We start from the raw sequence: 23,238 nt of genomic DNA, 5'->3' as shown, positions 1-23,238 counted from the left end.
ATGATCTCTTAAGAGGAGGACCTTTCAGTGAGAAACAAGCACATGACAAGGTATCCTTACTAAATCATTTTCTCTTTAAACACAGGGAAATGGTTATTATGAAAGATTTAATATAATAGGTTATAAGCATATTAACCTAACATTTTTCTTTGTCAAATAATCGAGTTGAATTTAAATTCCCTGAGATCAGGGTTTGTCCTGTTCATGAGTGCCTGAAGACTTAGCATGATGCCATGGACATAGTAGCATCTTAATAAATTTTTGGTGAATTTAAGTGCTGTTTATTTAGTAAATATAAATCTGGAAACAATAAACATAACCAATAATTTTCAGTAGGAAACAAAATTATAGTTGGAACTTATTAAACTAGACCTAGACCTGAAAGGGAATTTAGAGGATATTTAGTTCAATGCCCTAAGAATTCAAAGTACAGAGAAGGTAAGTGACACTTAGCATCAATAAAGATGATTCCGGTGATGTCACCTTTAGCCAATTTGAAAACATCTTAGGGAACATATGTGATGAAAAATTTCATAGGAGATGGTGCAGTAGATAGGATATCAGCCCTGGAGTCAGGACAACCTGAGTTCAAATCCAGCCTCAGACATTTAACACTTCCTAACTGTGTGACCCTGAACAAGTTACTTAACCCCAAGTACCTCACAAAAGTACTGTGTGTCCCAAAAGTTTCAGTGTAGTTTGAAGCTTTAACAATTTCAAACTATATTAAGAGGGACACCTGTATCTACATGCATTTTGTGCATTTCCCTCCATTTCCCTCTCACCTTTATCTTAATTGCATTGGTATCTTTTGTTTTACATTTCTAAATACATTTATCCTCCTTTTCCTATCAACAAGCCATCCTGTACAATAAAGATTTTTTTTTTGGCTGAGGCAATTGGCATTAAGGGACTTGTCCAGGGTCACACAGCTAGAAAGTAAGTGTCTGAGGTCATATTTGAACTCAGATCCTCCTAATTTCAGGGTTGGTGCTCTATATACTGTGTCACCTAGCTGCCCCCATAACAAAGATTTTAAAAGAAATAAAAACCACCAGCAAAACATCACCCTATTTGACATTACATGCATTATTTTACCCTCATAGTCCCCTATTTCTGCTAAGGAGGGAGGAACGTGCATTTTCTCAATGCTTCCCAGGATATCTTGATCTTAAGGATGGACAGAAGCAGCTACACCCAAAGAAAGAACACTGGGAAATGAATATAAACTGCTTGCATTTTTGTTTTTCTTCCTGGGTTATTTCTACCTTCTGAATCTAATTCTCCCTGTGCAACAAAAGAACTGTTCGGTTCTGCACACATATATGGTATCTAGGATATACAATATCTATTTAACATGTATAGGACTGCTTGCCATCTGGGGGAGGGGGTGGAGGGAGGGAAGGGGAAAATCGGAACAGAAGTGAGTGCAAGGGATAATGCTGTAAAAAATTACCTTGGCATGGGTTCTGTCAATAAAAAGTTATTTAAAAAAAAAAAAGAGTTGCTGATAATGAAATTGAATAATTCTCAGTCTTGGTCAGACTCTCATCTAATCTATAAGGAATTTAATCTAGAGTAGAGAAGCCTTCTACTCAATCTTCAATTCTGGTTTAGTATTTTTGGTACCCAATATAACCTGCTACAAAAAGTTTCTCTGTCAGAGATGTCTGGCTACTGAGGGGACATTGCTCTACTTTTATTGGCAACCAATAACCTTCCTGATATATATATTGACCATACTTGGAAACTTATACCTCAGTTTTTCTTTATTGGAGATTTTTGTCAAAACTGTTGTTAGTATTGTTTCTCTACTAAAATCACTTCAGATTTATCTTTTTACATGTATGTGAAGTAATCTAAATCTTTTAAGGACAGACATATTTCTTTTTTTATTCCCTGCATCATTAAGAGTAAAATAAAAATCATTTGTGAAAAAAAAAAAGGATATCTTGATCTTGGCATGTGTTTTCTACCTGGCAGTACTTACTCACAACCGTGTTCTATTTTCAAATACCTTAGCAATGTTTTTTGAATGATAGATAGGAACACTTGAGGATAAGCTCAATTTTATTTGCTCTAGCTCACATCTGATTGAGTGTGATCTTAGATTTCAGAAGGAGAGTCCAAGACTCCAATATGACCTTCCAAAAGGGAGCAAACAGTCTGACAAGAGCTCTCTTCAAGAAACAAGAGACAAAAGAGAGAAGAAAGAAGAAGAAGGGTCAGGTCAAATCTAAATGACACTCTGCTAGACATGGATCTTAATCCCAAATGAGTCACTTTCCTCTCTCTGCTACAGAGGGAAATTAAATCTGCCTGTTGCTATTTTTCTTCTGTCTCACTGCACCATTAATATCAAAACAACAAACCCTAACTAGATGTCACTTCACATAGAACAACCAAAGAAATGTTTACTGAACACAGCTACAAATCATGAAATAACACACACTTTTTCTACATGCTGGCATGATCTCTTGGTTCGAAAAGATTCAGGGGCTATTTATAATTGTCTAACTGTTCAGTAAACAGGAAGAAAGTGAATTTTATTATCATTTCAACAAGATACTTATTGATTTATTGATGCCTACTGTATGCAGCAGTATCTGTATACTAAGCACCATACTAATTGCTGGGAGAAAAAGGTTTAGATCAAAAGATGTAGTCCCTTGAAACACAAGGTTTTACAAGGGTGAATGCATATATTTTGAAAATAAAAAGCTATTATTTCAAAAACAAAAAGCTGTAGTCCCTGGACTACATGGAATTTACAATTTAAATGAGAGAAAAGGTGGGGGCATCTTTCACATATTCATTGCAGTACAAAATAGTATAATAGCATAAATTTAGCTGGGAGATGTAGGTAAGACAAAGTACGTCATAAGGTCCAAAGGGAAAAAGGTCATTACCTGCATGGACTGTGGTAAAGAAGGAAAAGTTTCCTTGCATTTGAATTGGGCTTTAAATGATGGGCAGATATTGAAGAGGTGAATAACACTCTGGGTCTGGAATCAGAAAGATGAATTCAAATCCAATCTCAAATATTAACTTATTGTGACCCTAAGCAAGTCATTTTATCCTAAATGCCTCAGTTTCCTCAACTGTAAAAGGATCTAGAGAAGGAAATGACAAAGCACTCTAACTTCATCACAAAAACCCCAGATGGAGGCCTGGAGTCAGATACAACTGAACAACAAATATTTAAAAAGACGGGTTCAAATCCTACCTCTGACATATAAAAAGCATATGACTAGCCTGAACAAATTACTTGGCTTCTCTTCCTCCTCAAAGTGCTCCCACCATTTTAATTGTCAGTTGCCAATCTTCCCCTAAAGCTGGATAGAGTTTCTATAACAGAGAGTTCCCCACTGATAAAATCACAAATGCAAAGTTTAAAAAAGGACATTGGAGCAGGCAAAGGAGATAGGGAGGAAGAAAAGTGGAGCATCTCAAGCATATAACTGTAGGGCCCATTAAAGTCCTCACTTTGCCATTCTTGGAGTAGCCAATAAATCTAGTCTTTCCTAGACTTCTTACCATTCATCAGGATGCTATGTGAATAAGACCCCTTCCTTGTTGAGCAGCTGGTCCCTGACATACTGTTTCCTATTTTATTTTTGGCTTGTTTCACAGGATAAAGTAAGTCCTCCTTCTCCTTCTTCCCTAGATACACACTGACACAGCTGATCACTGGAGGGCCTAAGATTTATGGTGGACCAGGATGCCAGTTTTCCATGAGGAGTGGAATGGGACAAGAAGTACACAGAGTATCTAAGGTGGATATCTAATTTAAAATACATTTCATACTCAAAAACAATTGCCCAAAGTAAGGAAAGAGAGAATCATAACTAGCAATTTTTGCTCCTTAGGCAAACTAGGTAGGCAGGGTGAAGGCTCACCTGAGTTTTTCTGGGACCCAGCCATATGGGGATATAAAAAGGGGAATATAGCAGTGATAGAGCTGAGATAAAAGTTGCCAGGGTTCAGGAAACTGCAATCAAGACATGGATATTTTTTCTTTTTAAAGTTTGAAAATTTAGTAGCCTCACTGAGCTAAAAAAGATATTTGTGGTTTCTGATGGTGGTAAAAACACTGGTTGCAGGCATCTTAATTAGGAGTTCTAACAGAGCAACCAAACTCTTACTCACAAAAAGACAGCTTTTCTCTCACATGGCACCAGGTTTTTTCTCTTAGTGCACAGTGGGATGTTGCATAATTATATGCTCAGGTCAAAATGGGAATACTGTTATTACCTTTCCTCTGATTTATTGGCTGGGCTGAGGTAGGTGCATGGAAGAGGAGGGGGGAGGAAGCAAATTTCAATTCCATACCTATAACTTTCTTTTGGGACTTAATTCAGAGGTAGGGTGGGTTTTTTTGGCCCAGTCTTCTGATTTAATTGATATGGGAAATTTCTGGTGATGAAACTTCTTCTGCCAATGTGAATTACCAACTACACTACAAGTTATGATCTTTGAGAGTTATCAAATGTATCACATAGCCAGAATGTATCAGAGGCAAGGTGAATCTAAGTCATCTGTTAGGATTCTTACAAGGTGCTAAGTAAGTGGAATTGAGGATACAGTGGTTAAATCTAGTTTAGCATTGATTTAATCCTACAACAAATAATGGTTTCCTAGTGATATAATGATTGGTATGTACTCAGTGTACAGTATATAAGCAAGAAGCTCTCAGGACCAGACACACAAGCCCACTAGAAGCTCTCAGAGGAGGAGACAGATTCATTCCATCTTCCGAAACCTTTGAGCTGGCGCTTAAGCTGGCAGAGGCAAAGGACTAGTGGCAGGAGCTCTTGGAACCAAGAAAAGAGATAGGCCTCTAAGAAAGCTAACCGAGCCCAAGGAAGGAAACAAGACTTAGAAAGGGACAATAAAGGATCTAGACTTTAACTCCTGGCTACATTTGGGGGCATTACTGAACTGAAACAAAGGCTAATCCCAGAAGCTCCCCAAGAAACCTGCTCCCAGAAAATATTATATTTTAGAGAAAAATATTACAGTCATCTTAACTCCTAGTCTATTCATTATATCATATATTATTTTTTTTCTTTTTAGACTGGATTAATAATATTCCAAAAATAAAACTGCAAGAAATTTAGAGAGATACCTGTGATTCAATCGCGGTGTGCAGGAATAAAATGTAGCAAAATATGGGGGGGGTGGCACAGGTGGTATGAAATCTTCCAGGTCTGGAATGCGTCCATGTCCTTCTATTTCTTCTGTGGAAATCTGGGATTCATCCTAATCAAACAACACTTTGATTAGCCAACAGCCTTTGGCACCAGAGAAACACTAAGCATAGTAATGAATTATGCAAGGAAGCTTGTGTACGAATTGCCAACAATGCCTTGTGCTTACTTACTATGCAGGGTCTTCGGGTGGCAAAAATCTGTAGATAACGCAGAGCAGCTGCCACCAAGCACACCGTAGTAGTTAGGGCATTCAGGGCACACAGCGCAAAGAGGACTTTCTAAAGTGGGAGAGAAAAATGAAACCACCAGAAAGTTGAGGTTCAGAAATTAAATGTACTGGAAGCACATGTTACTACACCAACTTTAAAGAACAATTATAGTAAAACAAATGATTCCTTTAAGTATTCCTTTTCCTTGTCTTTCGAAATTGCTTTTTTGAAAGGTTTGGGAATTCATGGGTTGCAGAAATGTCACAAAAGTTTCTAGTCTAAGAAAGATCTAATCCTAAGTGTAGATCTTTATCTTATTACAAATATCAAATTGATGTCCCAGGGGAAATTCCAGGCAGAAAAACAGCTGATGGGTTGTGACAATTTTTTTTTTACCTAATGCTGCTGTCACCATATTATCTGGACTCCTTCTATACCTCCCATCTTGAGAGTATTCTATTTGATTTGAAGACTTTACTTCTATTTCATTAGCCTCTAGATGGGATGTCTAAAGTGAAACTTCTGGCAACCAAGTAAGCAGGACTGCAGAAAAATATGTTCTCTTCTGCACAGGTATCTTAAAATAGTAGCTAAGGGAACTCCAAATATTTCTGTTTCCATAACCCTAACTCCTAAAGCTAGCATTTTCCTCCAGAGATTGAGGAACCAGAGAGAGAAAAGGCTATTTCTTAATCCTACAGAATTTCAGATAACAGAAAGCCTCACAAAACTTCTAAGTCCTTTCCTCCAAGTGGACCTTTTCTTACACAAATAAATATAACTTGAAGGAGAAGAAGAAGCAATTAAGGGAAAGAGGAATGAGGGGAAAAGGAAAAAGGAAGGAAAGAGGAGAGAGAAAGGGAAGAGAAAAAGAGCAAAGGGAAAGAAGAAAAACAGAAAGAAGTCAAAGGTGAAAAGGAGAAAAGAAGGAAGAAAAAAGGAAAGAGGGAAATGGAGAAAAGGGAAATAGAAGAAGGGGGAAAGCAAGAAGCTGTTGATAGCTTGCTGTATTGAAACCACTACCTAAGGTAGAGATGGAAGAAATTGATGACATGTTTATCATATGATGCTATTATTAATGTCCTTTCAGAGGACAGTTGTTTTTCAATTACATCCAACTCTTTGTAACCCTCTGACAATACTGTCTATAGGGTTTTGTTGGCAAAAATACTATAGTGTTTTGCCATTTCCTTCTCCAGTGGATTAAAACAAACAGAAATTAATTGACTTGTTTAAGGTAGCACAGCTAGTGCTACAGCTAGTATCCGAGGCCAGATTTGAATTCAGTTCTTCCTGATTCCACAGAGAATAGCTTTTGGTAATTTCATTAAACTGTTTTATACTTCTGCTGCTTTATAGCCTCAAGTACAAGGACAATAATACGTCCCACACAGTATAACAAAAGATGTGAATACCATTCTACAACTAGAGTGTGGTGTTCTTCTTCTTTAAAATATAATATGAAGGTTCTTTCTGGGAGCAGGTTTCTTGGGGAGGTAGCCTTAGTATCAGTTCAGATCAATAATCACCCCAAATGCAGCCAGGTGATAAAAGTTCAAATATTTTATTTTCTCCTTCCAAATTAGGCCGGTTAGTTTTTTTAGAGGCCTCTCTCTCTCCTTGGTTCTAAGAGCTAGTGCAGCTTTGTCCTTTGCTTCTGCCTCTGCTTTCTTCAGCCTCCAACCAGCACAAAGGTGGAAGATGGAATGCATCTGACTCCTCTAGCTCAACTCTGAATGTCTCCAGCCAGCACCAAGGTGAAAGGTGAAGGCAAGTTCTCTTGCCTCCGAGAAAGGGCTTCTGGCTCTCCCAGAGTGCTCTGTGTCTGGCCCAGAGTGCTCCGTGTCTGGCACAGTGTGCCTCTGGCCCTAAGAGCTTCTTGCTTATATGAGCTCTCTAAAGGTGTGAACACAAGCATTGTTTCTCAGTTTCACTTAGTACCTTGTTTCTTCTGGCCCATAACATCTCCTTGTAATATCAGATCAAGCATACTAACCATGCTAAATTAGATAATTATTGTCTCTATCAATTCTAATGACTTAACAATTTGTAAAGATTCCAACACTAGAGTAAGTCACTTAACTCCCAATTGACTCAGCAAAAAATATTTACATATTATATTATTATATATTTTCTACCTATTATATTATATGTTATATATATGTATTATATATATTGTTTATATATATTAACATATATATTATATATGTATATATAAACAACAACCATAACTACAATTGCAAACATTTATACAGTCTTTAACATTTGCAATGTCAAGAAAAAGATCATCTCAAGGTTGTCATCCATTTTCAGGTACCTTTAATAGAAGGTGAACAGCACTACATGGCTGGACTGGGAAGAGTTTCAACACGTTTTCTTTTTCTGTACATTTGATAGGATGGAATTCTTCACAGCAAAAGCAAATCTTTCCTTCCCCTAGATCCACCTTGAGGACAAAAAGCAGGATAATGCTTTAATTTACAATAATTCCTTTTCTCCCCATCTATACATTTAACATTAATACACAGGTTATGCAATCATGTTCCAAGTTGATCAAAGGAATCAACAAGCTTTATTAAGAACTTGCTAGTATTAAACAATATACTTGTTGAGGTTACAAATATAATAATGAGATGCTTCATGTCTTAAAGAAGCTTATATCCTCCTTGATCACCTAAGACCTTACCTTGAAACATCCTTCCACTATGCCAACATTCTTATTTCACTACTGAATCCCTTCTGGAGCCTCCATTATGGGAAGGGATCCAGGTTAACTACTTTTTATTCTCTTCCTAACTATGTATCTTATTTTAAGGATTTCACTACCATGTTCTCACATGGTTACCTTCTTGCTTGGCATGTCTACCAGAAGATGCTGGTTCTGTTTCTTTAATAAGATTCCTGTAACTTTCTTAAATTCTAATTGTCTGAAGTTATAGACAACAAGAAAGATTTGTGATTTTAAGATTAATTCCTAACTGATGGATTGCTAATTTTCAGTCTCATCTCCTTCTTGTTCTTCTCCTTGAGGTACTGAAGATGACAACATTTTCTTCTAACAGAAGACTAGAACTATAGAACCACAGGATTTGGGCATTAAAGAGGCACTATGGTATTTTGAGAAGCACATTTGGTAAGGAGTTCTAAGACCAGAGTTTTTGAGTCCTACATTTGCCACTTACTGGCCCTGTGACCTTGTATAAGTGCTTAATTAGCTCTGAATCAATTTTCTTACCCGGGATTGACACCTAACTCTACTAACTAACCAAGGTTTTTGTGAGGATCATAAAAAATAAAAGATTTCTCTCTATTCAGAAAATAAAAGACATAATAAATAACTATTGAAAATATTTACAGCAGCTTTTTTTTACTTTGCCAAAAGTAATAGAAATCAGAAGGGGAGAGGGCAGAGAATGCCCATCAATTGGGAAATGTCTGAACAAAATGTGGTATGTGAATTTAAAATATATTGTGCCATAAGAAATGATGAAAATTTCAGAGAAATTTTGTAAAGACTAGTGTGAACTGTTGAAAAATTGAATTAACAGAGCCAGGAGAATAATTTATACGATAATAACAATGTCATAAAGACAAAAAAACTTTGAAAGACTTAAAACAGTTTAATGATCAACCAAATTGTAGAGTATTCTACCAAGACTGAGTCACAGTCATAGGATAAAAATAAGACATATATCACCAATATGAGAATTTGTTTCATTTGACTATCCATATTTGTTTAAAGGGGTGTTTTCCTGATGGAGAGAGAATTGAGAGAAAAAAAAAGTTTCTTTTTTAAAGTAAATTAAATTTTTGAAAAATAAAAAAAGTTTTAAATAAAATTTTCTAAATATTTAAAAATAATTTTAAATTTTAAATATTTTTAAAAAATAAAAACAATATTATAAGTGATCGCACTTTATAAGTTGAAAAATGATACATATTTGTATTATTAGAGATCATTTTATTTAATGCCCTCATTTTCTAGTTGACAGAATGAAAATTCAGAGAAATTAAATTATTTGCCTAAGGTCATTCAATTACTTTGATGAATAGGAAAACAAGGGGACAAAAAGCCAGGAGAAGGGAGTCTAAGGGACCCTATATGAGGAAAGACATGAGTTTTTGGTACATAGACTTCCTGACCTCTATTCAACTATCCAAAGAGCTTTTTAAAATTCTGCTAGATCTTCAGCTATCTTTCCCAAAAATGAGGTCATTGGTTTTCTGAGTTCTGGATAGAAGTGTTATTATATATTTCATAGGATTATTTTCTTTCACTTCATGGTAAAATAACAGATATTTAACTGAGTAATTTAAAAAAAATAACTGTTTAAAAGAGGGTAATTTGACAATATCAATTTCTTGATCTCAATTGAAATAGACAGTTATTGATTGTGACAGTTTAATCCATGTTTTTACAAACTAATGATGTATATATTATTGATGTACACTGAAGTTATGTCTGACTGGTTCTTCTGTCTTTTTTTTTTAAAATGTGGCAGACAGAATTCAATAAACTATTTTTTCCTCCTTAGCCATCCTCAGATTTCACTTCAGGGGTTTTGTTATTAATGCCAAATATCAATACTTTTGTATACTAGGAAAGCCAGACATGAGTTCAGTTCAGAGGTACACTAGATTTTAAGGTCTGCTCACCAGATCACATCTGGGTACACTGGAAACAAACTGGGCCCCCTGACAGCCTAGGATAAATCCAGCAAGGTTCAACAGGACACAGACCACAGATAGTAAGACAAAGAGGTTCACCTGAAATAATAAAAGATGAGCCCACAATTGTTAAAGGAAGATAATAAAATTTAATGAGGCATTTGGATTGATTATAAAATGGGAGAATAATGTAGATTAAAGATCTTTTGAAAAAAACATATTTTAGATATTGTACAAAGTTGTGAAAAGATATACCATCCAAATTAGTCATCAATGTTACCTCTCTTCCTTCAACCCACCTATCTTCTCTCAAATGATTTTACCTTTATCTTTCTTATTCCTCTTTGTCTTTAATTAATTCTCATGTCCTTAAATACAACTCAATAAATACTTATATATTGAACATATATTATGTGTATATTTATATTTATTAAATTCCTACTTCTGGTCTAGGCATTGGCATAATGAAGAAGAATGAATCAAAGTCTCTTCTCTCAAAGAGCTTACAATCTAATAGGGAAATATATTTAGAAGAATTGCACATGCTTAACCTATACTTCATTGCTTGTTGCTGTCTTGGGGAGGGAAAGGGAAGAAAGGGAGAAAAATTTGGAAGACAAAGTTTTGCAAAGGTAAACATTGAAAACTATCTTTGAAAAAATAAAATACTACCAAAAAAAATTTAAAATAAAGATAATATCATTAGAGGAAAATAAAAAGTTCATAGATGCCATAGAATCTCTGATGAAAAAAAGGTACAGAGAAAAGAGGGGAAAAAACAGTGATCAGAGAGGACAATCAAGGCTTTCTAGAAAAAATTTCAAGATTATTTTTAGGGTTTTGAAAGTCAGGAATCAGACAGACAGTAAAAATATTCCTAGTATAAACTTACTGCAAAAAAACAAGTCCAGAGGCACAGGCATAAAAGAAATTAATCTGAATTGGAAAAAAAAAACAATCAGAAAAAATAAATCTTTTAATTTAACTCATAGAACTTTTAATCCCTTTTTCCTACTGAAACTTCTTTACTATCTGACATACCTATCTATTTGTTCACTAGAAAGACAGTATTCTTTGGGAGGGAGAAGCTGATGGATGTTTTGAACCTACAAACATGCGTTGCATTTCAAATATCTGTAACTCCTCGAAAGAATGTTTATTCCATTACTGTTTAAACAGAATTTCAAATAATTTAATCATTTTTATCTTTTACTTACATAATCAGAAATTAATTTTTAAACTATCTTATCAACTTATGAGAGTGCATGAAAAAGATTTGTTGATTTTCTTGCTCTTAAAAACTGTTAACTTAAAAGACATTCTCCATATTAATGTTTGAAAATTTGTCGAATTCTTGACTCTTAAACAAAACAAGTCTTTGGAGTTCTCAGACAGAAAGCAGCAACAATTGGGAGAAAAAAAGTTTTAGCCAGACTGCTTCTTCAACACTGCTATTTATGAATAACATGTGACAGGCAGGAGGAGCTTTGGTTTAGATTACCTGGAATTTTATCTTCCCGTTCTTTCCTCTCTTTTGTAAAACAGTCAATCCTATTCACATAATAGATATTTTTGAGGTTTTGGGAAACAGCAATCAGAGACAGATAGGATATATCTAATACCATAATATCTTTGTATTTACCATGGTTGCACAGCAAGCAAACTAAGATAAAGAACACAGTCTTTACAAATGTTTCTGCTTAAGAGAGTTTAAGCACTCAGTTGTTAAATGAAACATATTTCCACTGTAGCTTTCCCTAAAGCTAGATATTTGCAAATATAACACTATACAATTAAAATTGGTCAGTCTCAACCAAGCAGCCAATATTTGATATTGTAAACCAAGAATTATACTTCCTTTTTTACTTGGAAACTGAAAATTTGATTATAATCAAACTAACTTATTTTGCAATAAAGGCAAATCTTTTAGATTCTAAAGTCTCTCCTTTCTCTAATTAGAAGAAGCTATGTGATACAGTGGATAGAGTGCCACGCCCAGAATCAGAAAAGAATCATCTTTCTGAGTTCAATATAACCTCAGGTACTTAATAGTTGTGTGACTTGGGCAACTCACTTAATCCAATTTGCCTCAGTTTCCTCCTCAATATATTGAATTAGAGAAGGAAATGGCAAACCATTACCGTCTCTCTGCCACGAAATCCCTAAATGGAATCATGAGGGGTCAAACACAACTGAAGTGGTTCAACAACAGCAACAATTGGTATAGTAGATAGAGTGCTGGATCTGAAATCAAGAAGACCTGAATTCAAATTTTACCTTAGACAGTTGCTAGCTGTGTCACCGTAGGCAAGACATTAAACCTCTGTTTCAGTTTCCTCAACTATAAAATGGAGATAATACTTGTACTTATATCTCAAGGTTGTTATGAGGATCAAAAGAGATCATATTTGAAAAGCATTTAACACAGTTCCTGACACACAGAAAACCACTCAAAAACTATTTCCTTCCTTCTAATTTATCCTCTCCAGAGATAACAAGCTGAGATTTCTAAAGTCACTGTGTTATTTTGCATGAGCTTCAGAGGTTCTTCATGGCTTTAGAATAAAGTACAAATTCCTCTATCACTTAAAGCTCTTCACAATTTGGCTCCAACCAATTATGTCCACGTTAGTCACACACATACATGCACACACACATACTCAACAGTCTAATCCATCAACACTGGCCTAATCTCTATTTGCTGTCCACAAATCTCCCTCTCCTATTCCCACCCATTTCCCCAAGCTGTTTCCCATGACTGGAATGTTTTTTATCTTTATTTCTACTTTCTTTATTTCTACTTTTGGAACCCCTAATTCTCTTCAAGGCTCAGTTTACCTGCTGCTTCCTTCAACATTTTCCTGATTTCCCCAGTCATGAGTCCCCACTGATGTCTATTTTGTATAGATCCTTTATTTATATATCTGTGAACATAATATAGAATGTAAGTTACTAAAAAAGATTAATTTATATTTGCTAACCTGTTATGAACCAGAACTTGAAACAAGATGATAACTCAATGGAATTGATAGAAGCAATGCTTGTGTGCTTAGGTTTGCACATTTGAGAGTTCACAGATTAGCTCATACACAGATCACAAGTCTGGAAGATTCGCAAGTGTTCACAAGTATGGGAGATACACAAAGTTAGCTTTGTAACTTTGTGAATTCACACCTCCCATAATCCCACTCTGGGAGGAAGAGTCAACCTTTGAGAGCATAAAAAGGTGACGAGTCAGTGAATTCAGTCAGTTCAGAAGAAGCCACGAGTCGGAGTTGAGCTAGAGCCAGAAGTCACTTCGCAAGATTGACAGAGTGAGAGTTCAGTTCAAGAGATTGAGATACTAATCTGAGAAGCTAATCTGCAGTTAGGCAGAACTAAGATTCAGAGAGAGGCTGAAGCTATCAACAAGAGCTCTTGGAACCAAAGAAAGCTAATTGGGCTATTTTGGAAGAAACAATAAAGAACTACTTTAACACCTGGCTGCATTTGGGGTGATTATTACTCTGAAATGAAATTATTTTCATTTCTGGCTGCCTCCAGAAAACCTCCCCAAGAAACCTGTTCTCACAGAGAACCATCATATATTATAAAAAAGAAGAGACCACCACATTAACCCAACATCAAGCATAGTGCCAGACACTTGCTAAATTGACTGATTAAAGCCAAGATATAAGGCAAAAGTCTGGGTACAAGATGGGGCTATACAAAGTGCCACTCTTTCCCCCGTGGCTCTTCTTTTTTCACTCTTCCTTCATAAAAAAAGAGATGGAAGGGTTAGTCAACAATGTATGTGTTAGCAAAGCAGCAACCCACTGAAACTCTGGATAGGAATTCTGCACTTCCTGTGGATCACCCAGCATGATCAAGCCTTGGGGGGAACAGGATATTTACTTTACAGAAGGCTTACTTTACTCTTCCAGTGCTGCTAAACATAATAATCCTAGACAATAGTATGTATGATAATTTTAACATGTTTAACATATATTGGATTATTTGCCATCTAAGGGAGGGGCTTGAGGATAGAGGAAAAATTCTGGAACACCAGATTTTGCAGTGGTCAATGTTGAAAAATTATTCATGCATATGTTTTGAAAATAAAAAGCTTTAATTAAAAAAAAAGAAAAAGAAATATAATATGTATTTTGTGATAACTTTCTCTCTCCTTTTTTCCTTTTCTCCCTTCTTCCTTTACTTTTTTTCCTCCTCTCTTCTTCCCTCCTTCTTCCTCTGCCTTCTCCCTCCTTTTTTTCTCCTTTCCTCTCTCCTTCCTTCACTTTCCTACTATCTCTCCATATTCTCCCCCCCTTTCTCTCTCCCTCCCTTCTTTTCTTTCTCTCTCTCTTCCTTACTTTCTGAATCTCTATGTGTGTAGCTATGTGTATCTCTCTGTCTCTTTCATCTCCCTTCCCTTTCTCCCTATCTCCAAATTTTGTCTCTGTCTGTCTCTGTGTGTCTCTTTTTCTCTTTCTCTCCTGTCTCTGTCTCTTTAACCAAGCTACACTGTATTGACCTTAGCAGAGTCTTCAAACCATATATAAAACTATGCAATTCAATGATTTAAACCCATCCATCATTATGTCCAATGGTTATCATCACAAAGATAACTCAAGACTCAATTCAGGGAATTCTCATGGCAGAGGTTTTGGGAAGATAACAAATGGAATTTTAGACCAGCTCTAATAAAAATAGGCATGGGTTTTAGAACTTTTGTCATTTTAGGTGTTAATATGAAAGCATTTCTTCTTCCTCTGACCTTCTTTTCCAGTTCTAGCCCTGTAAATACTTAAACGATTAATACTACCATTCCTGAAAAGGTCATGTCAATCGATAGCTCTGACTCTTCTCACCATTCACTTGCTACCTTGTTCAAAACATCCCTTCCTGGCCACTATTGCCTATATGTGTGGTCTTCCTCTCTTAAAATAGGAGTTTTTTGAAGGGAGGGACTTTTTTTATTTATTATTTCTAGTGCCTAGGACAGAATCTTTTACATTGTTATTCTTTTACATTGTTATTCAAATATTTCAACCATGTCTAATTCTCTGTGACCTCATTTGAAGTTTTCTTGGCAAATATTTTGGAGTGATTTACTGTAGAGGGCCAGAACTCTGGAAAGGTATACTTGAATCAAGGACAGCAGGGTACTTATGATTAAATACCTACTCAGTGTGATTGATGGGATAATAGTTCTCTAGTTAAACATATACTTAATGTGATATAATGATGTAATCACTCTAGTTGGCATATAATTAGTGTTATATGGTGATGTAATTTTCTACAGTTGGCACATGCTCAGTTGCTGTAGTGATGTAATTGTACTGAGGTATTTAAGGACTGAGAGGCCTGGGAACCGAAAGTCTCAGACACAGAGGAGATTCAGAAGAATCTCAGCCACAGACACAGAGAAGACTCAGGACTTCATCTTTGACCATCCTCATAGGTCTCCTGCCTTCATGACTCCTCCACTAAGACCAAAGACTCGGGCTGGTCCCAAGGTCCTTTAGAGAGTTAGTCCAGACAGTATATTTTGGCACCCCAATGTGGGGGCTCTAGAAAGCAACTACAGTTTGCAATTTCCTTCTCCAATTCATTTTACATGACAGAGACAAATGGTTAAGTGACTTATCCAGGGTCATACAAACTAGTATCTGAGAATTTGAGTCTTCTTGATTCCTAGCCCAATACTCTATCCATTGTACTATGCTGCCTTCGTAGTACTAAATAAATGTTTGAAGCTTGAATATTTCTTGACTAATTTAATTTCCTGAAGCCCATAACATTTCTCCATTACTTTAGATTTAGAAATATCCCTGTTTACATAGGCGAAGTTTACATAATTTTTTCAGGCTTAATAAAGCCTGAATTTTATATTTATTATCTCATTTTATCCTTACAGAAACCTTGGATAGTTATCATACTCATTTTTACAGATAAACTTAACTATGGTCACACAATCACTAAAAATCACAGTAAGGATTTGAATTTATGTTTCTTGGATTTTACATTTATTTATTTTATATTGGGCCCCAATGGAAGGAGATTCTTCTAATGGTGAGGTTCCCCAGATGTACCTACTGATGGTGTTGTTCATATTCCATAATCCTGAAGAGTTTCTTCAGTGAAGCCTAAAATTATTCAAAAGAAATTGACTTAAAAATCCACAAAAGAAAAAAACTAAATGAACAAAGAAGGCGTACCCAGGATAGCCCCATCAAATTAGTCCATTAGATATCTCTTAGACAGAGAACATGGCTGGAGAATGAGGTGGACCCTGGATAGAATAGGAAGAGAAAAAGGTTGGATCATATTTCAGAAATTAACATGGCACTTTCAATCACCCCAAGCTTCTCTTTGCCAAAACACATATTTTTAAATCATCCATTTTCTCCTAGTGATGATTATAGGATTATGAATCCTGAAAGACTGTCATGAGATAATCATAGCAGCTAATGAGCCAAAGGGCAATGAAAAGATGCATGGTGAGGGTAAGTAGATTTTAGCATAATATCAAAGATGACATGGATGAAAAATATGGAATAAAAGTTATCAAAAAGCTATGTATTTCACATGACTGAGAAAGAAGATGGACTTAACATATTACATAAGCTAGCAGTAACTAACTGCACAAATACTGCACTTAATAACCATGAAATGTGAAAAGACTCAAAGGTAGTTCTCCTTCTTAAAGGAAGTGACTTTTATGAAGGACTTATGTAAGAATATGAAAATGAATTGCATGGGATGAGAGACAAATGAGTTACAACTTGCACTGGTCTCTGGCTGACCCAGCACTCCAAGTCAGCAATAACTGTATCCTAAAGATATTTACATTGACAAATATATTTTTCTTTTTTTTTTCTCTTTTTCCAAACACTCCTGAATCCAGGTGTGCTTTTGTAGGACTTATTTTGGAAGGGATACAATTAAATTCAGAAATAATATACAAAGGTAAAGGTAATTTTAAAACGAGTACAAGAAATCTACTCAAAGTAATCTAGACAACATCCAAATTTACTAAATTTGCTTAAACTTATGATTCCCTAGCCTTTTTATCAGACCTGGCCCTTAGATTCTACTATAATTTTGGGGACCACAATTTAGGCCTCTGGCTGGCATAAATTCACAATAGTATTCACCTTTCCCCAAACCTCTGTCCTAATATAATATGTTCTTTCTCACTGTTTCTAGCATCCCATATTTACTTAATTGGATATCATGTGTGAGGAAGGGCAACAAAACTGACTATATTGAGCCAGTGTGTGTGTGCAAAAGAAATAATATACAATAAGACTGCTAGAGTATGTTGGACCCAGATTGTTAAAGAGTTTTAATACCAAATAGAGACAATATAAACCATGGATTCTTAAACTTTTTCTGCTCATGACCCCTTGTCACCTGAGAAATTTTTTCTCAGATATATAGATATATAAATAGGTATATAAAAATCAATAATTTACTGATAATTTCATGACCCTCACATTATTATTATAAGACTCTATGTGGCATAATATACTACAGTGTAAGAAACTGCATTGCATACTTTACTAGGTGCTGTAATAGATTAATTTTCAAGTTCTCATTCAGATTGCTATTGCAGATTATATTTAATGAAGACTGAAACCAAAGTTTGAATATATGACAAATAAAATTTTCTAGCCAGAATGTATTTCTCAGTGATATCCCAATCCCATTTCAAAATAAGGGATGTCTTATGCACCTTATAAATGTCTCCCAAGTATTTTCACAACTTATTTTAGTAATCCAAGTCAGTTTGTCTGACAGTAATTAGCATCTCCAGGCAGAGCTTCCATGACCCAGCCTAGGCTAAATTGGAATTCTATTTTTCTCTTTTTTTTTTCTTTTTTTCTTCCTTTTAAGTAAGAAAGTTATCAATATTTAAACAAATTCGAAAATCTTATACTCAGAAAAAACAAATCTAGCATGCAAAGGCTATAGCAAAACCATTTCGCACAATTTTTTTTTTTTCAGAACCATCCCAAAATTCTTAATCAAATTCCTTCCCTGCCTGAGTTTCAATGAGATAAGGTTTTATTGCCTGTTTCAAGGAAAAAAAACTTTCCTGTCCATTTAAAACAGCCAAATTCCATTTAGTACAACAGGTTAAAAAAAAGTTTAAAATTACAAGCAAATTTTCAAACAACCAATTCCCAAATTTCTTAATCATTGTTCTTAAAACTTAACAAAGCTCTTAAATCAGCAAACAGACTAAGGGCTTTTCCAGGACCTCCACCCCCAGAGAGAAATTTATTTCACCTTGAATTCCCTTTTATCTTTCAGAATCCAAAGGGGCTTCTGTGAACTTCCAAGCCCATTTAGTGCTTTTCTCTGCTTTCACAGAGAATGCCTAAATATTCCATTCAAACTTCTTTTCTTTAAATGTTAGCAGTTTTTTAACTTTCCAAACTTTCTTTTTTATTTCTTCCTTTCTCTCCCTTTTCTCCCTTTTTCTCACAGGCTGCTGCAGTCAGCCAGAGACAGAGAGAGGGAGAGAGAAAGATTTTTCAAACTTATTGATATTTTCTAAGCCTGCAACACAGAGGCTGAATTCTTATCTCTCACAAGCTTGTTAAGTTTTAACACAGAACATAAAATACAAAGCAAACACACACACAGACACATGCAGAGCTCCATTTTCACCTTTTACATTTTTTTTAAATCCTGTTGCTTTTTGCTTAACGAATTAGTGCAACAGATTAAAAGTTAGAAATCACAATTTTAAACTAAGCACCATTGCAATGTTGTTAACAAAGCTTTTAGACTGACAAATCACACAGAACACACACAGGGCAAAGACCACATAACAGACAGACTAGTCTCACACATACAGAATCAGATCAGGACCCTCACAATGGTGTCCCATGAAGGGTCAGCAAGGGTCCATCAACACTGAGTCCAGCTAGGCCCTCTTACTACAGATACAGGAATACTCACCAGACCAGACAGCTAGCTGCAGGATAGTTAGGCAGCTGCAGCTGCAGGGGCCCCCTCAAAATCTTATCAACCAGTACTGGCTTTTAGAATGCTTTATGCCAATTTTGGACCGAATTCAAAATTTGGGTCTCACTCTGCTGGTCCGCAGAAAAGAGATTAATGAGTACTAGAGTCCGAGGAAGGTCTGTTTGTGGCCACCCCCTAGGATCCATAATCTCTTTTGCCCTCCAGGGAGAGGGACTGACCATCAGACCGAGCCAAAGGTTTATCTCGGTGGGACCTCTAAGTGAAATAGCCCAGGCAATGAAATTCAAGAAAGCCATAGTAATTCATAATTTAGAAATAATGTATTTGTAACTTGCCTAGATGGTCTGCATGGCCAAGACGGACCTCCAGTAGGATTCTGGCATGGTTCCGTGCCCAAGTGAAGTAGGGACAGCCTTATAAGCATTCTTGCTCACCCTTGCTGGCACCTTTTGACATTAAACAGTGACTCGACTTAACAGGACAAAAGATACAATGGCAGATGTTTAACATAGTTTATAGGTCAGGCTTATCGAACAGATATCCCTCAATGTAGAACAGGCACTTTTAAGTACAAAACACCTCCTTTAATCAGACCTTTCTCTGCGAGCTCCAGGCCCTTTAACCTAAGATTGAGGGAGGGGAGGGAAGGCTAGTCCTTTGTCCATTTCACAAGGATCAATGTTGAGGGGCAGTTAGGTGAGGCAGTAAATAGAGCACCAGCTCTGAAATCAGAAGGACCTGAGTTTGAATGTAGACTCAAGACACTTAACACTTCCTAGCTATGTAACTTTGGGCAAGTCACTTAACCTCAATTGCCTAAAAAAAAAACAAAAAAAAAAAAAAGATCAATATTGAAAAATTACCCATGCATATATTTTGTAAATAAAAAGCTTTAATAAAAACAAACAAAAAAAATCTGAAGGTCAGCTCTATAGAACAATGAAGAATTGAAGGCCTTTTATTCTAATCTCAGATTAGTAAATGATTATTTTTCAACCAGAAATGAGGCAAAGATTCTATGTTCTCTCCTTGAAAGGCCCTAGTAGAATCAGTTTATGATGATTCTTTTTCTCAAGACCCACTAGAGCTTTGAGTAGACTTGAGTCCAAATCCTGACTCCAATACTTACTAGCTAGTAAGTGTAAATAAATAATTTAAACTTTCTGTGCTTCATCACCATCATCTGTAAAATTAGGAGGCTGAACTGAATGTCCTCTAAAGTTTCTTTCAAAATCCATGAGCTTATTAACTATTTCAACTCAACTAATACCTAATAATTCTTCAAATTATATTAAGAGAAGGCAGAAAATAAAAGATATTTTCTGTGAAGTACTCACATGTCAGGCATACCCTGACTACTGCACTATGGAGCTCCCTAACTTAATTACTTAAATGGCAAAATATAAAACAGCTTCTAAAAACTGGCTTGCTTGGTAGTCCAAGTTTTGGTTTTTTACTTTTTGTTTAGGTTTAAATAAGTAAATTGTTTTGTGATGCTTATGCTTTTAGGACATGTACCATCGACAATAATTATTTTTCAATACAATGAACAATTCAGTAATCTCAATTTACTTTGCTCTATCCTTTTCCTGACCTTTCATCTAAATAACCTGCTCCAAGGCTGAATAATAAGCTAGCATGATATCAAAAAACAAATATTTAATTCAACAAAAATTCTCATTTTTATTAACTTCTTTTCATTCACAAATATTTTTATAGGATCTCATCTCATATGTGGTTCCAGACCCTGCCTTACTTGTGAGGATTTATATGGGTTAAAATTTCTATTTCTGTGGGTTAGGATTTTTTTCTAATTGTAAATCCAGAGACTAGTCAACCACTTTCCCAGGGAGAAAAGCATGACTCAGCATAGACATTGCTGGTACTAGCATCTAGAAAAGGGATGGGTGTCCACTGCGGAATGACTCTGGAGTGTGTCTTATCTAAAAACTGCCCATAACCTCAAAGACAGTGAGTTTTTATCAGGAAGGTCAGGGTCAGTTGATTTCTAATGCTCAGAAAAGAAAGTTCAGTCTGGGAAACATCCTGTCCTGAGAATAACAACAGAAAGCTCAGAGAAAGGTTTCCAAACCTATTTTTGATGCTTTGCTGTGCTTCACAACCCACCCCACTATATCCAGTCAGATCTGAGTCCTGTCAAATTTACCTCCATTAGCATATCTCCCATGTCTCCTTTCCTGTCACAGACTTCATTCTCTCTTCATTATAATTGCTTCTAATTGATTTTTTTCCAGTTTCTCCCATTTCCATTTTGTTCTTGATACACCTACAAAAATAATCTTAAGTCACATATCTCTCACTTCTATGGTCAATAATCTTTGGTAGTTCCCTATTCCTTTTGTATGGGATAAAATACCAACATTTTAGCCTGGCATTTAAAGCCTTCCACTATTCAGCTCAAACTAATCTTTCAGTATAATGTCCTAAATATTCTTCCTTTCTCATACTCTATTTTCCAGCCAAATGAATTCATTAGTAGATGTTCTGGTAATAAATCATGCCATGGAGTGATTTGATAAGGCTGGACTTGAAGTGAGGGAAGACAGACTTGGGTTCAAATCCCTTCTAACTATGGGACTCTTAAGCAAAATCACTTAACCTCTGTGAACTTCAGTTTCTTCATATATACTATGAAGGTATTGATTAAGATGGTCTCCAAGGCAGTTTTACGATTCTATGACATGCCATTTGTCTGTACCTGTATACAAGCAGCAGTATGTTGGCAAACTGTTGACTGGCTCTCTAGGGGGAAAATGCATGCAAAACATACCTTGAGTTTTGTCTGTGTTACTTTTCCTTACTGTGTTATCTTTTCTATCACTTTCCTAACTTTAGGTAACCAAAGGAATAATAAACACTATCCTTGTTTGTAGTATTTACTGATTTCCGAGGTGTAAAAGGGAAATATAGATGGTAAAGTGAATAAAGTGCCAAGCCTGACATCAGGAAGACTCAGTTTCATGAGTTTAAATCTAGCCTCAGATACTAGCTGTGTGATCCTCACTATTTGCCTCAGTTTCCTCATCTGTAAAATGAGCTGGCAACGGAAATGGTAAAGCACTCTTGTCAAGAAAATCACACATACGGTTGCAAAGACTTAGCCATGACTGAAATGACTCAACAACAAAAGTATTAAAACCATACACTGAAAACTTAAGATACACTGAGAAGAAGAATATTCCTGCATCCCTTATACTGTAGCCTAATCTCTCTTGGGCTTTCAGAATATTTCTCTTTCTTCAAAACTCAGCTCAGGCATTGTATCCCTTATGAGTCCTATCCTGAGATCCCCATGTCAAAATATTGCTTTCTTCCTAAAATGTACTTAGAGCATGTGACATTTCTCCTTTTGGTCATAATATCGTGTCTTATAGTAATTACACTTATCTTTTTACATGTAATTTCATTTCATTCCTACTCTTTTTCCCCCTTCTACCCCACTCTTCAAGTGGCAGCTAAAGAGAGAGCAAAGGCTATTCCTTTAAATCACTGAATACCCAGCATTCTCTTGATCTGGTGTTCTAGGAAATAGGAATTCCTACCCAATAGATGTCATGTTATCTATTGTACTGGAAAGAGTGCTAGGATGAATCCCAGAATCTCAGAATTGGAGCTCTAGTTCAATCTATATCCAGTTAAGATTCTCCTCCATAACATCTCCAACAAAATCATGCAACCTCTGCCTGCAATAGCTAACAGCTAACATTTATATAGTGCTTACTCTGTGCCAGGCACTGTGCCAAGAGCTTGAGAATTACTGCCTCACTTAATTCTCACAACCACCCTGGGAAATAGGTAATGTCATTATTCCCATTTTACAAATGAGGAAATAGTAACAAGAAAAAAAGAAATAAGTTGTGGAGAAAATATTCCTGTTAGTAGAGAGCCAAACAAAGCTGCTGGTGGGCTATATATATATGATTTATTCATATAAATGTCACAATTTATAAAATACCAAGAGACACCTATAAAACAGATGTTTCCAGTGGAGAAAGAAAAAACATGATTTCTATAATGAAGATGGAAAACTGTTATCTTGCTTCTCAATGTTCTATAATCATATTCTCATCTGGTTTTCAACAGATTCAGAACTCACTAAGGAATTAATGACTAGAGAGGCACAGGTCATGGAAATGATGTTGATA

The 23,238-nt window shown here is 35.7% G+C and overlaps 1 protein-coding gene across 7 annotated transcripts in view; it reads right to left on the bottom strand.

Moving 5' to 3' along the window:
* ENTREP1 (endosomal transmembrane epsin interactor 1) overlaps window positions 1-23,238 on the bottom strand; it is an 80,379-nt gene that overhangs the window by 15,728 nt on the left and 41,413 nt on the right. For 3 of the 7 annotated variants that reach the window (XR_007947716.1, XR_007947715.1, XM_051961950.1), the window contains exons 3-7: window positions 10,079-10,189; window positions 7,740-7,868; window positions 5,384-5,491; window positions 5,129-5,262; window positions 2,910-3,005 (exon numbers count right to left, since the gene is read on the bottom strand). Coding sequence is in view for 5 of the 7 variants with exons in the window: in XM_051961950.1 (XP_051817910.1) it covers window positions 2,910-3,005; window positions 5,129-5,262; window positions 5,384-5,491; window positions 7,740-7,868; window positions 10,079-10,189 (578 nt within the window). In the remaining 2 variants the exon portion in view is untranslated. Of the gene's footprint in view, window positions 1-2,909; window positions 3,006-5,128; window positions 5,263-5,383; window positions 5,492-7,739; window positions 7,869-10,078; window positions 10,190-21,239; window positions 21,360-23,238 lie in introns of all 7 variants that reach the window. The other 4 variants (XM_051961979.1, XM_051961962.1, XM_051961960.1 and 1 more) reach the window with 4 other exon arrangements.

Source organism: Antechinus flavipes, chromosome 1 (assembly GCF_016432865.1).
Source record: "Antechinus flavipes isolate AdamAnt ecotype Samford, QLD, Australia chromosome 1, AdamAnt_v2, whole genome shotgun sequence".
NCBI lineage: Eukaryota > Metazoa > Chordata > Mammalia > Dasyuromorphia > Dasyuridae > Antechinus > Antechinus flavipes.
This window is presented reverse-complemented; position numbering and strand designations above follow the sequence as displayed.